The sequence below is a fragment of the Pelodiscus sinensis genome, chromosome 22 (assembly GCF_052426305.1).
Source record: "Pelodiscus sinensis isolate ZL-2025 chromosome 22, ASM5242630v1, whole genome shotgun sequence".
Classification (NCBI taxonomy): Eukaryota; Metazoa; Chordata; order Testudines; family Trionychidae; genus Pelodiscus; species Pelodiscus sinensis.
Window position 1 is genome coordinate 3,196,328 of NC_143073.1, and position 16,246 is coordinate 3,212,573.

Here is a 16,246-nt window from a genome sequence, read left to right on the forward strand (position 1 = left end):
TCGTGTCACCAGGAGATGCCGGGGTGCTCGTGTTACCAGGAGATGCCAGGGTGCTCGTATTACCAGGAGATGCTGGGGTGCTCGTGTCACTAGGAGGCCCCGGGTTGCTCGTGTCACCAGGAGATGTCGGGTTGCTCGTGTCACTAGGAGGCCCCAGGTTGCTAGTGTCACCAGGAGATGCCAGGGTGGTCGTGTCACTAGGAGGCCTCGGGTTGCTCGTGTCACCAGGAGATGCCGGGGTGCTCGTGTTACCAGGAGATGCCAGGGTGCTCGTATTACCAGGAGGCCCCGGGGTGCTCGTGTCACCAGGAGATGCCAGGGTGCTCGTGTCACCAGGAGACGTGGAAGGGATCGTGTTGCTGGTTGATGATGAGGACGTTGATGTCACCGGGCTGGTTGTGCCATTGGAGGAAGCTGGGTTCGTAGTGGTATTTTGAGCTGCACAAGGGGACAAAGGGTCCATTCAGTTCACAAGAAAACAACAGACTTGGGGTTCAGGTGAGGAGCAGAGGTTCCTGGATGGGTAATGGGGCATCCTAGAACCCTAGAGCACTAGGACGGGAAGGGACCTCGCGAGTCAGCGAGTCCAGTCCCCGCCCTCCCGGCAGGTCCCAGCATCATCTAGACCAGGCGTGTCAAACAGGCGTCTGGCAGGCTGCATGCGGCCTGATTGACAATTTTTGCAGCCTGCCACTACTTTTTTCAAAAGAATAAAGTGCAGCCCGCTGGCCGCTTGGAGCCTGTGGCCGAGTGCAGATCACAGCCGGCCAGCCGCTCTGCACTGGGCACACCCGCATGTGCTCACAGCCGGCCGGCCGCTCTGCTCTGAGCACTCCCGCATGTGCTCACAGCCGGCCAGCCGCTCTGCTCTGGGCACACCCGCATGTGCTCACAGCCGGCCAGCCGCTCTGCACTGGGCATTCCCGCATGTCCTCACAGCCGGCCGGCCGCTCTGCTCTGGGCACTCCCGCATGTGCTCACAGCCGGCCAGCCGCTCTGCACTGGGCACACCTGCATGTGCTCACAGCCGGCCGGCCGCTCTGCACTGGGCACTCCCGCATGTGCTCACAGCCGGCCGGCCGCTCTGCACTGGGCACTCCCGCATGTGCTCACAGCCGGCCGGCCGCTCTGCACTGGGCACTCCCGCATGCGCTCACAGCCGGCCGGCCGCTCTGCACTGGGCACTCCCGCATGCGCTCACAGCCGGGCGGCCGTTCTGCACTGAGCACTCCCGCATGTCCTCACAGCCGGCCGGCCACTCTGCTCTGGGCACTCCCGCATGTGCTCACAGCCGGCCGGCCGCTCTGCACTGGGCACTCGCGCATGCGCTCACAGCCGGCTGGCCGCTCTGCTCTGGGCACTCCCGCATGTGCTCACAGCCGGCCGGCCGCTCTGCTCTGGGCACTCCCGCATGCGCTCACAGCCGGGCGGCCGTTCTGCACTGAGCACTCCCGCATGTCCTCACAGCCGGCCGGCTGCTCTGCTCTGGGCACTCCCGCATGTGCTCACAGCCGGCTGGCCGCTCTGCACTGGGCACTCCCGCATGCGCTCACAGCCGGCTGGCCGCTCTGCTCTGTGCACTCCCGCTTGTCCTCACAGCCGGCTGGCCGCTCTGCTCTGGGCACTCCCGCTTGTCCTCACAGCCGGCTGGCCGCTCTGCTCTGGGCACTCCCGCATGTCCTCACAGCCGGGCGGCCGCTCTGCTCTGGGCACTCCTGCATGTGCTCACAGCCGGCTGGCCGCTCTGCTCTGGGCACTCCCGCATGTCCTCACAGCCGGGCGGCCGCTCTGCGCTGGGCACTCCCGCATGTCCTCACAGCCGGCCAGCCGCTCTGCACTGGGCACTCCCGCATGTCCTCACAGCCGGCCGGCCGCTCTGCGCTGGGCACTCCCGCTTGTCCTCACAGCCGGCCGGCTGCCCTGCTCTGGGCACTCCCGCATGTCCTCACAGCTGGCCGGCCGCTCTGCTCTAGGCACTCCCGCATGTCCTCACAGCCGGCCGGCCGCTCTGCACTGGGCACTCCCGCATGTCCTCACAGCTGGCCGGCCGCTCTGCACTGGGCACTCCCGCATGTCCTCACAGCCGGCCGGCCGCTCTGCACTGGGCACTCCCGCATGTCCTCACAGCCGGCCGGCCGCTCTGCTCTAGGCACTCCCGCATGTCCTCACAGCCGGCCGGCCGCTCTGCACTGGGCACTCCCGCATGTCCTCACAGCTGGCCGGCCGCTCTGCTCTGGGCACTCCCGCATGTCCTCACAGCCGGCCGGCCGCTCTGCACTGGGCACTCCCGCATGTCCTCAGAGCCGGCCTGCCGCTCTGCGCTGGGCACTCCCGCATGTCCTCACAGCCGGCCGGCCGCTCTGCTCTGGGCACTCCCGCATGTCCTCAGAGCCGGCCTGCCGCTCTGCACTGGGCACTCCCACATGTGCTCACAGCCGGCTGGCCGCTCTGCACTGGGCACTCCCGCATGTGCTCACAGCCGGCCGGCCGCTCTGCTCTGGGCACTCCCGCATGTCCTCAGAGCCGGCCCGCCGCTCTGCGCTGGGCACTACCGCATGTGCTCACAGCCGGCCGGCTGCTCTGTACAGGCTTTTCCGGTGCATCGGGGTCCCTCCGATCCTGCAGCCCCGTAGCAGCCAGAACAGACTCTGCCAGCCAGTAGAACAGAGGGGTTATTGGTCCTCCAGGATACAGCCCAGCACAGACGGGATGTTACAGGAGTCAGGGCCCGGATGACTCAGACCTTTGGGGGAGGGGATCCATCACCCCCCCAACCCCCAGCACTCAGCTTAGTCTGTTCCCTTCATGTTTTCTAGCCAGAAACTGCCCAGCTCTCAGGCCCTGTTCCCAGCCAGGTGGCGTCTCCCCCTCCCTCCCTTTGCCTCTCCCCTTGGGTGAATCAGTGGGAATCACACCTCACAGCGCAGGGGAACCCCGGGTTACAGAGCAGACCCCCCCCACTGTGTCACCTCTCTCCCTCCTCCGAGAGCGAACTGAGCGGGGCCACTCCACCTGTGGCCTGGGCAAGTTCAGGCCCCCACGATGGGACAGCGCGGCGGCGATGATGTTGCCGTTCCCCTTGCCGTGGCTCACTTCCATGTCATAGTCCTGCAGGAGCAGGCTCCACCTCAGCAGCTTGGCGTTGGTCCCCTTCATCTGGGGCAGCCAGGTTGGGGGGGCTGTCTGCTCTGTGACCCGGGGTCCCCCTGGGCTGTGAGGTGAGATTCCCACGGACTCACCCACCTGTGGATTGGCCCAGACACCCAGGCCCGGCCTGGGCAGAGAACACTCCCAGTACATCACACAGGCATCAAGCGCCTGCTCACAACTGGCCACTGTGCTCACACCGCCCCAGTGCCTGAGGAAGAACGGTGTGGAGGCGGCAGCGGCGACGGCAGCTCTAAGACCCAGGCATTAGGTTGGGAGGCTGGGAGAGCCTGGCTCTGGATTGGGTTAGAAGGGGAGTATGGGAGTGCCTGGCTCTGGCGGAGGGGAGGGGGCTATTTTGTTACTATTTTGTTTTTTATTTATTAATTCCCACATAAAATCACAAATTGTATATTTATTTTATATCAATAAATACATGTCCAATTTTTGCAATTGCACAAACACTCTGGCTGAGTCTACGGCCGCTTTTGTGCAAAAACGTGCTGCCTGTCTACACTGGCGGGGAGTTCTTTATGCGAAATCTCAGACTTACAAAGTATCTGAAATTTTCACGGAAGCCTGTTCTATTTGATTAACCATGGGCCTATGCTTGTTTTTTATTTCAACAAACCAAGTTATGTATCGTATGAAAAATTGAAAAGTACCTTAAATTTATGTTTAAATTAAAAATTATTTTATATGGGCAAATAACAATTTACACATCAAATTACTGTATTATGTTAAAACAAGGCTTGAAAAATATTATAAACTACACCTAAAACATAATCTATATTAATAAATAAGTATGACTTTCTGGTAGAAGTACACTTTCTTGGTGGCCCTGAAAGCTATCAGGTTTCGTTTGTGTGGCCCTCAGTCGGCTTGGAGTTTGACGTGCCTGATCTAGATCTTCCCTGACAGACCTGCTCTTCAATATCTCCAGGGATGGAGATTCCACAACCTCCCTGGGCAATTTATTCCAGTGTTTGACCACCTGACAGTTAGGAAGTTTTTCCTAATGTCCAACCTAAACCTCCCCTGCTGCAGTTTAAGCCCATTGCTTCTTGTTAAGGTTGCCAGACAGTTGAACCAAAAATACCGAACACCCCCATCCAAAAAAAAAAAACCTCACACCAGGGAAAAAATTCTGTTAAGGAAAAAAAAAAGAGGGGGGAGACCAAAGTTATTGACCAAAAAAAAAAAAAAAAGGACTCCATTAAAACAACAGGGGATCGGTTGAGCACTAAGACCCAGGGAAGACATTCCCCTTAGTCTTTAGGCTTTTTGCTTGCGGCCATTTTATGTTTTTGTTCAAGCCAGAACTTAGCTTCCCTGTGGAACCAGATAAGCATGAGGACAGGGGGCTGGGGGTGTCGGGGCCCGTGGTGGGGGAAGGCCGGGGGCAGGCCCCGGGTGTTAGGGTTGCCAGGTGTCCGGTATTTTCGCCTCCTGGCCTGGAAAAAAAAGAGAAAATACGGGACATTTTAGGTGTCCGGTATTTTTTAAAAAATTTTATCTGACAGGAGGCAAAAATACTGAACTGTCTGGGTCAATATCGGACACCTGGTAACCCTACCTCAGACTGAAGTTTCATTAGAGGAGGTTTGGGAATTAATTAATAAACTTAACAGTAACAAGTCACCGGGACCAGATGGCATTCACCCAAGGGTTCTGAAAGAACTAAATGTGAAATTGCGGAACTATTAACTATAGTTTGTAACCTATCCTTTAAATCGGCTTCTGAACCTAATGGCTAGAAGATAGTTAATGTAACGCCAGTATTTTAAAAGGGCTCTAGAGGCGATCCTGGCAATTACAGACCGGTAAGTCTAACATCAGCATCGAGCAAATTAATTGAAACAATAGTAAAGAATACAATTGTCAGACACATAGAAGAACATAATTTGTTGGGCAAAAGTGAACAAGGTTGCTGTAAAGGGAAATCATCTCTTACTAATCTATTAGGCTGTGTCTAGACTGGCAAGTTTTTCGGCAAAATCATCTTAATTTGCTGAAAAACTTGCCAGCTGTCTACACTGGCTGCTTGAATTTCCGGAAAAGCACTGATGATCTCCTGTAAAATCATCAGTGCTTTTCCGGAAAAACTATGCTGCTCCCGTTCGTGCAAAAGTCTTTTTCCGAAAGACTTTTGCGCAAAAGGGCCAGTGTAGACAGCATAGTACCGTTTTCCATAAAAAAGCCCCGATGGCGAAAATGGCGATCAGGGCTTTTTTTGCGGAAAACCGCATCTAGATTGGCCATGGACGCTTTTCTGCAAAAAGTGCTTTTGCGGAAAAGCATCCTGCCAATCTAGACGTGCTTTTCCGAAAATGCTTTTAACGGAAAACTTTTCCGTTAAAAGCATTTCCGGAAAATCATGCCAGTGTAGATGTAGACATTGAGTTCTTTGAAGGGGTCAACAAACATGTGGACCAGGGGGATCCAGTAGATATAGTGTACTTAGATTTCCAGAAAGCCTTTCACAAGGTCCCTCACCAAAGGCTCTTACATAAATTAAGTTGTCATGGGATAAGAGGAAAGATCCTTTCATGGACTGAGAACTGGTTAAAAGACAGGAAACAAAGGGTAGGAATAAATGGTCAATTTTCAGAATGGAGAGGGGTAACTAGTGGTGTTCCCCAAGAGTCAGTCCTGGGACCAATCCTATTCAACTTATTCATAAATGATCTGGAGAAAGGGGTAAACAGTGAGGTGGCAAAGTTTGCAGATGATACTAAACTGCTCAAGGTAGCTAAGACCAAAGCAGACTGTGAAGAACTTCAAAAAGATCTCACCAGACTAAGTGACTGGGCAACAAAATGGCAAATGAAATGTAATGTGGATAAATGTAAAGTGATGCACATTGGGAAAAATAACCCTAATTAGACATACAATACGATGGGGGCTATGGACAGGCTGATTAGCCAGGCCCTGTGGGACAATGGCACTTGATGGGCCAAGGACACACCCAAAGAATGGGGGCTGTCACCTGAGAGCAGCCAGCAGGAAACACAGAGATTGGCCTCTGACCAGGTGACCTGCTGCATGCAAGAAGAGGCCAGGAAGGAGTATAAAGAGGCCATGTGGTCGATGCCATTTTGTTCTCAGCTCAGCACTTCATCCCAGAGGCAGCACTGCAGGGATCGAAGAGCCCAGAAGACCTGTGAACCCATCCTGATGCTAGGATGTGCAACAAGAACTTTTAAACCAGCAGCTGTAACATCTCTGCTAGAGCCTGCATCGAGGACTGGGAGATTTGGTGCATGTAACGTACTATCCTTTAACAACCTGACTCTCATGCTTTTCTTTCTTGTGATAATAAACCTTTAGATATAGATTCTAAAGGATTGGCCCAGCGTGATTTGCGGGTAAGATCCAGAGGGTAAATTGACCAGGGATCTGTGGCTGGTTTCTTGGAACCAGACAGGACGTGTTCGGGGTAGGTGGGATTGGGTGCTAGGACCCCCCACCTGTGTATGAGGCCCGGGGCCATCTGGGGCACGGATATTGCTGGGGTGTCGGAGGGGTTTTGCTCATGAGGCTTCAGGCAGGCAGCTGAAGTGCTCTGAGACTGGTTTGTGGCCTGTTTGGAGAGGTCACCAGTCTGGGGGCTGTAAGGAGCCCCGGATTTGAGCAATTCACCCTGAGCGGACGCCCTCAGCTGTGCCCAGACACGGCTCGGTCTGTCACAGGGGGATATGATACAGGTCTATAAAATCATGAATGGTGTAGAGAAAGTGAATAAGGAAAAGTTATTTACTTGTTCCCATAATATAAAAACTGGGGGCCACCAAATGAAACTAATGGGCAGCAGGTTTAAAACAAATAAAAGGAAGTTCTTCTTCACACAGCGCATGGTAAACCTGTGGAACTCCTTGCCTGAGGAGGTTGTGAAGGCTAGGACTATTACAGGCTTTAAAAGAGAGCTGGATAAATTCATGGAGGTTAAGCCCATCAATGGCTATTAGCCAGTATGGGTAAGGAGTGGTGTCCCCAGCCTCTGTTTGTCAGAGGGTGGAGATGGATGGCAGGAGAGAGACGCTTGATCATTACCTGTTGGGTTCACTCCCTCTGGGGCACCTGTCACTGGCCACTGTCGGCAGACAGGATACTGGGCTGGATGGACCTTTGGTCTGACCCTATCTGGCTGTTCTTATGTTCTAATTGTTTTTGTTGCTCTTCTCTGGACCTTCCCCGATTTCTCCACATCTTTCTCGAAACGCGGTGCCCAGAACCGGACACACTCCTCCAGCGGAGGCCTAACCAGCGCAGAGCAGAGCGGGAGAATGGCTTTGCCAGGGACAGACGCTCTGACCAAAGGACTGAAGACCTATCCTTAGATGGATGACTTAAGCCAGAGGTTTGTACCCATCCCTGCTACAAGCCTGCACCAAGAACTTGCAGCGGGTGTGGGTGTTTGATTCCTTTAACAATCCTAACTCTCGGCCTTTTCTTTCTTTCATTCTTTTTGACTTATACCCTTGTGTAAGCGGGGGAATGATCCCGCTATTGTGGGGAACTTTCCTGGCTTCTATACACCCCGGTGAAATGAACCAGCGAAAGGATCTGAGTCCCCGCTCCCACCTCCTTTACCCCACGGCTCCCTGATCCTGAGGGCTCCCCCTCCACTCTCCGGAGTAACAGAGCCCTTGAAACCCCAACAAGGCTGGGCCCAGGTTTCCTGGGGCTTAATCCCTGACCTTGTAGTCACTAGGGGCAGGAGTTAGGGTGTCCCCACTCCGAGGTGCTCTCTCTACACTGCAGGCCTTCTTGGCCCAGTGATCACTTCATAAGGTTCAAAGCAAATACAATTTATTAAACAACAACGGATTAAAGAGAAAAGAATAAGAAACAATGAGAATGGTTAAATGAGAACACACAGCCCTGCTCTGCAGCACAGGGACATCAAAACAGCAGCCTGCAGAGTGTAAGGACAGTCCAGTCTCTTCCTTAGAGGTCCCTTAGAGGTCTTGGATGTGCTGCGGGGGGGGGGGGGGGCTGCAGGCTGGACTCGCTTGCTCTGGCAGTGACCACACAGCCCCAAGCTCTAAGTGGCCAGACCCCTCTCCCAGTCCAGAGCCTCTCCCCACACTTTGCAGTTCCCAGCTGCTCACCACACCCAGCTGCAGGCTGTGCTGCTTGGCCAGTTCCAGCTCCTTGTGTTGCTTCTCTGTTCCTTTTGGCTCTCTGAGCACTGCCAGTCTGCTGCTCAACACAGGGTCTGCTCTCCTGGCTCTGCTGTTGCAAGACTGTCTCTCCACACAACTTGCACTGCTTGGCCTGTCTGTGTCTGGTTCTGTCGCTGCAGGACTTCTTTACACAGCTTGTCCTCCTCTTTTGGCTCTCTGTCTTTGCAGCACCTCTTCTGCACACAGCTTGTTTGCTCAGAGAGAGCCAGAACAATCCCAGCTCACAGGGAGGACGGGGCCTGGCCTCTCCCCTTCCTCACTGGCCTGTCCAACCTGTCAATCAGGCTGAGCTGGAGTGGCTGCTTTCCCTTGTCTCTGGGGACTGTCAGCCTCCTGAACCCTTCCCCCTCTGAAAGTGGGAGCTGGCAAATCACAAAACTCCCACAGAGTTATAGTAACAGTCCCCTTCCCCTTGGAGGGTAGGTTCTACAGGATGGGCACAGCCTGATTTTTGGGGAAGGTCTGAGATCTGACTTGCCCTGGGTCGGCGGCTGGTCCTTTGGGATCAGAAGAACCTGTTTGGAGTTGGGGCGGTGGGGGAGAGACTGGCTTTGATGACTTCTTGCTGGCCAGCGTGGCAACCAGCAGGGCCCAGTGTGGCTGGGGGGGGGCCTTATGGAGGGGACCCCAGGCTTGGGCTGCGGGTAGCCCCGTCTCTAGGCGATTCACTCTCAATTGACACTCTCAGCAGTGCCCCAGAACTCCCTGTGGTGCACCCTGCCAGAGCACCTTGCCCACAACCTCCCCCCGCCCAGCCAGGGCCCTCCCTGCCCCACCTCCGCCAGCCAGCGCCCCCCAGGCGTCGACCCAAAGCGCAACCCTACATCTACTGGAACCGCTCCAAGCCGGGGCTCAGCCCCTCGACCCTGCGCCCCACACGGGGAGTGTCCCAGGCTCCGGCTCGGACCCCGGCCCTGCTGGGTGCGCTCGGCCTGGCTGGGGCCTTCCTGCCGCTCCAGCAGCAGCCCCACCCCCCCATCCCGTGCAGGAGAACCGGGGCCCCGCAGTCCTGGAGGACACGACGCCCCCGGGCTGAGCCCCAGCCGGGCCCGTCCTGCCGCCGGCACCAGCCTGGGGCGCGTGTCCCGGCCTCCGGACAGAGCAGAGGGGCGCGGGCTCCCTGCGCTCACAGCCAGGGATCCATGCGCTGCCGCAGCAGCCGGGGCTGGCTGCTCCCGACTGGGCCCGGGCCGTTAGCTCTGGGCTCAGCCAGACCCGCGCAGCCCAGAGACAGCAGGGCTAGCGCCGGGGTGCGGCACCCATGGCTGGGAGCCAGCCGCCTCCTGGGTCCCAACCCGCCACTCCTGGGCAGACAGAGAGAGGCCCCGGGGGAGCCCAAAGGGGCCCCTGATGCACCCACCCCAGGGGAGAGGGGACCCCAGGAATTCTAGGTGCAGGGGGTGGGAGAGCAGGGCGCAGGGGACCCCAGGAACACTGGGTGAGGGGGTGGGAGAGCAGGGCGGAGGGGACCCCAGGAACACTGGGTGAGGGGGTGGGAGAGCAGGGCGGAGGGGACCCCAGGAACACTGGGTGAGGGGGTGGGAGAGCAGGGCAGAGGGGACCCCAGGAACTCTAGGTGCAGGGGGTGGGAGAGCAGGGCGGAGGGGACCCCAGGAACACTGGGTGAGGGGGTGGGAGAGCAGGGCGCAGGGGACCCCAGGAACGCTGGGTGAGGGGGTGGGAGAGCAGGGCGCAGGGGACCCCAGGAACGCTGGGTATGGGGGTGGGAGAGCAGGGCGCAGGGGACCCCAGGAACACTGGGTGTGGGGGTGGCAGAGCAGGGCGCAGGGGACCCCAGGAACGCTGGGTATGGGGGTGGGAGAGCAGGGCGCAGGGGACCCCAGGAACACTGGGTGTGGGGGTGGGAGAGCAGGGCGCAGGGGACCCCAGGAACACTGGGTGAGAGGGTGGGAGAGCAGGGCGCAGGGGACCCCAGGAACACTGGGTGAGGGGGTGGGAGAGCAGGGCGCAGGGGACCCCCAGGATGCCAGGTGCCACCCATGATGCTGTGGGGGGCTGCAGCATCTGGAACACTCAGACCCCTCTCGCCCATCGTCCCCCACGGGGGCAGATGGGAGGGTAAAAACCGAGGCACAGAACTGGCTCCTGGGGCTGCCCGACCTGCCGAGCCTCGGCCCCCACCACACGGCTCCCTCAAGGGAGGGACAGATACCTGCCCTGGATCCTCAGCCTCCCCCCTCTTTCCCCCCTCCCCCCGGCTCCCTCAGCCCCTGATGGTCCCGTGCCAGAGCCCGGCACCCTGGGGCGGGTCTGCTCTGGCTCTGGGTCCTGTGCCAACCCCCTCCCAGCAGGAGGTTGCAGGAGACCAAGGCTCACCTGTGTCCAGCAGCATCAGGAGAGCCAGGCACAGGGCTGCCGTGCACAGGCCTCTGGGCGTCATGGTGCCTGGGGGGTGGGGGGTCGGCCCAGGTGTCCCGCACCGGGCTCTGTCGCTCGCTGACGGGCTGCAGGGCTCTCAGCAGCCCAGGAATCAGGAACTGTCAGCGGCTCTGCGGATGCAGCCTTATAACAGCACCTGGGAGCAGGTGGGGCCCGGCTCCGCGGGCTGGGCTGTGACGTGCTCGGAATGCTTTGTGATCTTTGTGCGTGCCTCAATTTCCCCAGCGTGGGGTGTGGTGAAGCAGCTGAGGGTCGGGGGGGGACAGTTTGCTCTTTGCAGTGGCCCGGACACAGGGGTCATGCCCATGGGGAATCCCAGAGCAGGACGCATGGGGCCCAGCAGCAATGGAACATGGATTCTCCCCCGTCCCCTGCCCCCCTCCTAGGGGTGTGACCGGCTGGGGGCTAAAGGATGGGGAGGGGCCCGGTGGGGCTGTCGCGTGGGGGCTGCTGGAGGCTGGGAGCAGCCTCTGGGCTGGGACCATGGGGGGAGAGGGGTCTGGGCAGGGACCATGGGGGGAGAAGGGGTCTGGGCTGGGACCACGGGGGGAGAAGGGGTCTGGGCTGGGACCATGGGGGGAGAGGGGTCTGGGCAGGGACCATGGGGGGAGAAGGGGTCTGGGCTGGGACCATGGGGGGAGAAGGGGTCTGGGCTGGGACGATGGGGGGAGAGGGGTCTGGGCTGGGACCATGGGGGGAGAGGGGTCTGGGCTGGGACCATGGGGGGAGAGGGGTCTGGGCAGGGACCATGGGGGGAGAAGGGGTCTGGGCTGGGACCATGCGGGGAGAGGGGTCTGGGCAGGGACCATGGGGAGAGAAGGGGTCTGGGCTGGGACCATGGGGGGAGAAGGGGTCTGGGCAGGGACCATGGGGGGAGAGGGGTCTGGGCTGGGACCATGGGGGGAGAGGGGGTCTGGGCAGGGACCATGGGGAGAGAAGGGGTCTGGGCTGGGACCATGGGGGGAGAAGGGGTCTGGGCTGGGACGATGGGGGGAGAGGGGTCTGGGCTGGGACCATGGGGGGAGAAGGGGTCTGGGCTGGGACCATGCGGGGAGAGGGGTCTGGGCAGGGACCATGGGGAGAGAAGGGGTCTGGGCTGGGACCATGGGGGGAGAAGGGGTCTGGGCAGGGACCATGGGGGGAGAGGGGTCTGGGCTGGGACCATGGGGGGAGAGGGGTCTGGGCAGGGACCATGGGGGGAGAGGGGTCTGGGCTGGGACCATGGGGGGAGAGGGGTCTGGGCTGGGACCGTGGGGGGAGAGGGGTCTGGGCTGGGACCATGCGGGAAGAGGGGTCTGGGCTGGGACCATGGGGGGAGAAGGGGTCTGGGCAGGGACCATGGGGGGAGAGGGGTCCGGGCTGGGACCATGGGGGGAGAGGGGTCTGGGCTGGGACCATGGGGGGAGAGGGGTCTGGGCAGGGACCATGGGGGGAGAGGGTTCCGGGCTGGGACCATGGGGGGAGAGGGGTCCGGGCTGGGACCATGGGGGGAGAGGGGTCTGGGCTGGGACCATGGGGGGAGAGGGGTCTGGGCTGGGACCATGGGGGGAGAGGGGTCTGGGCTGGGACCGTGGGGGGAGAGGGGTCTGGGCTGCCCCAGCTGGGCGCTGCTCTAACGTGCTGCTCTCTGTGGCGATGGAGCCGTTCTCCGTGGTCCCGGAGCCCAGAGCCCTCCTGCGGGCACTCGCGGGCTGGGAGCCGCTGCAGTCAGGCTGCGCAGGGAGCTGCTGGCATGACCCGGGGCTGGGGCTCCGAGGTTGGGTTCCGGGAGGCGGGGAACCGAGGGGCTGAGCCCAGAGGCAGGGGAGCCTAAGGAGGCCGAAGCGCTGACCGGCTCTCCCGGGAGCTGCTCCAAGTGCACCAAGCGAGGCACCTGGAACCGGGACCACTCCGGGAGCTTGCTCAGTGTCGCCCAGGTCTGTCCTGGCCCTGGGGCCTCCCCACAGACCAGTCCCCCCCAGCCCTGGGAATCTGCCCCCAAGAGCCTCTGCCCCCCAGCCCTGGGAATCTGCCCCCAAGAGCCTCCGCCCCCCAGCCCTGGGAATCTGCCCCCAAGAGCCTCCGCCCCCCAGCCCTGGGAATCTGCCCCCAAGAGCCTCCGCCCCCCCCCAGCCCTGGGAATCTGCCCCCAAGAGCCTCTGCCCCCCCAGCCCTGGGAATCTGCCCCCAAGAGCCTCCGTCCCCCCAGCCCTGGGAATCTGCCCCCAAGAGCCTCCGTCCCCCCAGCCCTGGGAATCTGCCCCCAAGAGCCTCCGCCCCCCAGCCCTGGGAATCTGCCCCCAAGAGCCTCCGCCCCCCCCCAGCCCTGGGAATCTGCCCCCAAGAGCCTCCGCCCCCCCCCAGCCCTGGGAATCTGCCCCCAAGAGCCTCCGCCCCCCAGCCCTGGGAATCTGCCCTCAAGAGCCTCCGCCCCCCCCCAGCCCTGGGAATCTGCCCCCAAGAGCCTCCGCCCCCCCAGCCCTGGGAATCTGCCCCTCAAGAGCCTCCGCCCCCCCCAGCCCTGGGAATCTGCCCCCAAGAGCCTCTGCCCCCCAGCCCTGGGAATCTGCCCCCAAGAGCCTCCGCCCCCCAGCCCTGGGAATCTGCCCCTCAAGAGCCTCCGCCCCCCCAGCCCTGGGAATCTGCCCCCAAGAGCCTCCGCCCCCCAGCCCTGGGAATCTGCCCCCAAGAGCCTCCGCCCCCCCAGCCCTGGGAATCTGCCCCCAAGAGCCTCCGCCCCCCAGCCCTGGGAATCTGCCCCCAAGAGCCTCCGCCCCCCCAGCCCTGGGAATCTGCCCCTCAAGAGCCTCCGCCCCCCCCAGCCCTGGGAATCTGCCCCCAAGAGCCTCTGCCCCCCAGCCCTGGGAATCTGCCCCCAAGAGCCTCCGCCCCCCCAGCCCTGCCTCACCCGCCCTTCCTAGCCCGGGGGGAGGCGGAACGGTCCGAGAGCACAACCCCCTGGAGTGCCCCCAGGACAGGGGCTCAGCAAGGGGGAGAGGCCCCCTGGGTGCAGGATGGGGCAGAAGCCGCAGTCTGGGGGGGCATGATCCGCCTGTCCCGCTGGGGCTCAGCCCGGGCCTCGTGGCACCGCTCCGGAGGGGAACCAGGCCCGGGGGAGGGAGGGTCCCTGCAGCCCCTTGGCTCAGCCACCCCTTATCCTGGGGGCCTTGGTGCTGCTTGGCCCGAGGCCTGGGCCCCTCCCTGCCCCAAGTCCCACATGGGGTTAATCATCCCAGGGCCCCTCCCCCGCAGCCCCAGTCACCCCCTTCCCCGGCGCAGCCGACAGGCACCCGGCAGGGAGGCTGGACATGAAGGGGGGGCAGTTGCCCATCATGTGTCTCAGGGTGAAGCAACTTCCTTGGCTGCTGTCCTCACCCGGGAGCGACCTGCCCCGATCCCGGCACACCCAGCTCGGGGGCAATTATAGACATGGGGGCTGGGACCCACCCGGCACCGGGTGACTGAGAAGGGCTGGGGGGGGGGAGCCAGGACCTCTCCAAAGGGGCAGGGGTTCCCAGCCTGCAGCGGGAAGGTGTGAGCTCCTTTGTCACCAGCCCCCCCCCCCCACTTCCTCATTCCTGGCACTGGAGCGTGGGGGTCAGACGGGCAGGAGATGGCTACGCAGGGCGAGGCTGGGGCCTCTCCCCATGCGCCAGGGCCCTCTGCACTCCCCACGTGCCTATCTGCTTCCTGCTTCCTCCCCCCCCCAGCCCCACCCATGTCTCTCTGCCCCTGCACCTCCTGCCCTGCCTGTGTCTACCTGCCCTCTGCCCCCCAGCCCTGCCCGAGTCTATCTACCCCCTGTACCTCCTGCCCTACTTGTGTCTACCTGCCCTCTGCCCCCCAGCCCTGCCCGAGTCTATCTACCCCCTGTACCTCCTGCCCTACTTGTGTCTACCTGCCCTCTGCCCCCCAGCCCCCAAGTCTATCTGCCCCCTGTACCTCCTGCCCTACCTGTGTCTCTCTGCCCCCTGCCCTCCCACCTTGCCTGTGTCCCCCTTCCTGCCCAGTGCAATGCTGTTAAGGGAGGGGTAGGAATTGGGTGAACTTTTCCCCCCCTGCCTGGGGCCCTGCCTGGAGCGACTATGCCACCTACGGGCCTGTCTGTGTTCACAGCTGCTCACCTGGCCGCTCCTAATGCACCTGAGCCGGGTCACTGCAGGGCAGGTGGGTCTGGGCCTGAGCCAGTGGCCCCTGGACAGGGCCCGCCCCCTAGCTGGGCACCGCTGCATTACCCATACAGAATTCTGCCACGCACCCCCCGCAGGGCACCCACTCTCCCCCGTGCCTGGGCTCTGCGCCTTGCCCACAATATCCTGCACCCCACTCTTGATTCGCAGGCACCAGACCAGACCATGCACGGCTCCCCGCTCCCGACAGGGCAGGTGATCCAGGGACTCCAGCGTCTGCCCACTGTCGTCGGCAGGGTGCTGAGGTTGGGCAGCTCGGCTCTCGGGGCTGTGTCCTGGCGCCGGCTCCCGAAGAACTTCTTTTTGGGCCCCAGGTTATAGAGTGACACTTGAGTCCTGCTTAGCTAGACCACGCGCAGTCACCTCTCTAACCAGCCCTAACGTTCTGTGACCGACTTCTCTAACCTATCCTCCTCCGCGCCTCAGTGGATTTACACCTAGCAAAATACAGCCGCCAGCAACGCTCCAAGGACTAGGGGTCGCCAAATGAAATGAACAGGCAGCAAGTTTAAACAAACCAAAGGAAGTTTTTCTTCACTCAGCACACAGCCAACCTGTGGAACTCCTCGCCAGAGGATGTGGTGAAAGCGAGGACTTCAACAGGGTTTAAAAAAGAACTAGATAGATTCATGGAGGTTTGGTCCATCCATGGCTGCTAGCCAGGCAGGGCAGCGATGGTGTCCTTAGCCTCTGTGTCTGGAACTGGGTGACAGGGGAGGGATAATATGAGGCTTCCCTGTTGTGTTCCCTCCAGCTGGTATTGGCCACTGTGGGCAGACGACACACTGGGCTGGATGGACCGTTGGTCTGACCCCGTCTGGCTGCTCTGACATTCGTCTGTTCTGAGAACCAGACAGATCAGGCGGACAAGCCATAGGCACGTGGGGACCATAATCGCAGCTCAATCAGGGAGTGAGGATTTCACAGCGCCCACTAGCCATGAGGCCCAACAAGGCTTTGCAGGCACTTTGAAGACTAGTTCATTGACTGAGTTACCGGGGTGCAAGCTTTCTTGCTTCCTCAGATGTTGCAGAGACAGAAAGGGGGGAAGGATACAGAGAAGGGAGTGAGCCGCCAGTGTTAATTAAAACAGTCGGATTGCCTTATTAATTGGCAGTGATGTCACATGCCCGTGTCCGTACCCTTCTGTGGTGTAGTGGGGGGGCTCTGCTCTGTACCCAGGCAAGGCGTGGGGAAGCGGGCTCTGGCCAGGCGAGAGGCTCTCAGACTCGGTTTTCTTTGCCCGGCTTGAGCTCTGGCTCTTTTCCTGGTGACCATGGGCACCCGTAGGGCAGGGTCCCCTGCTTAGCAGCCGGGTAGGACACTGGGGTACTGCCAAGC

At 60.7% G+C, this 16,246-nt stretch overlaps 1 protein-coding gene across 1 annotated transcript in view; it reads right to left on the bottom strand.

Annotated features, from left to right (window-relative positions):
- The window catches only part of MUC1 (mucin 1, cell surface associated), a 96,029-nt gene that overhangs the window by 56,205 nt on the left and 23,578 nt on the right, over positions 1-16,246 (bottom strand). Inside the window, exons 8-9 of the mRNA XM_089772706.1 lie at positions 3,020-3,156; positions 334-438 (exon numbers count right to left, since the gene is read on the bottom strand). Of these exons, the coding sequence (XP_089628832.1) occupies positions 334-438; positions 3,020-3,156 (242 nt within the window). The remainder of the gene's footprint in view (positions 1-333; positions 439-3,019; positions 3,157-16,246) is intronic.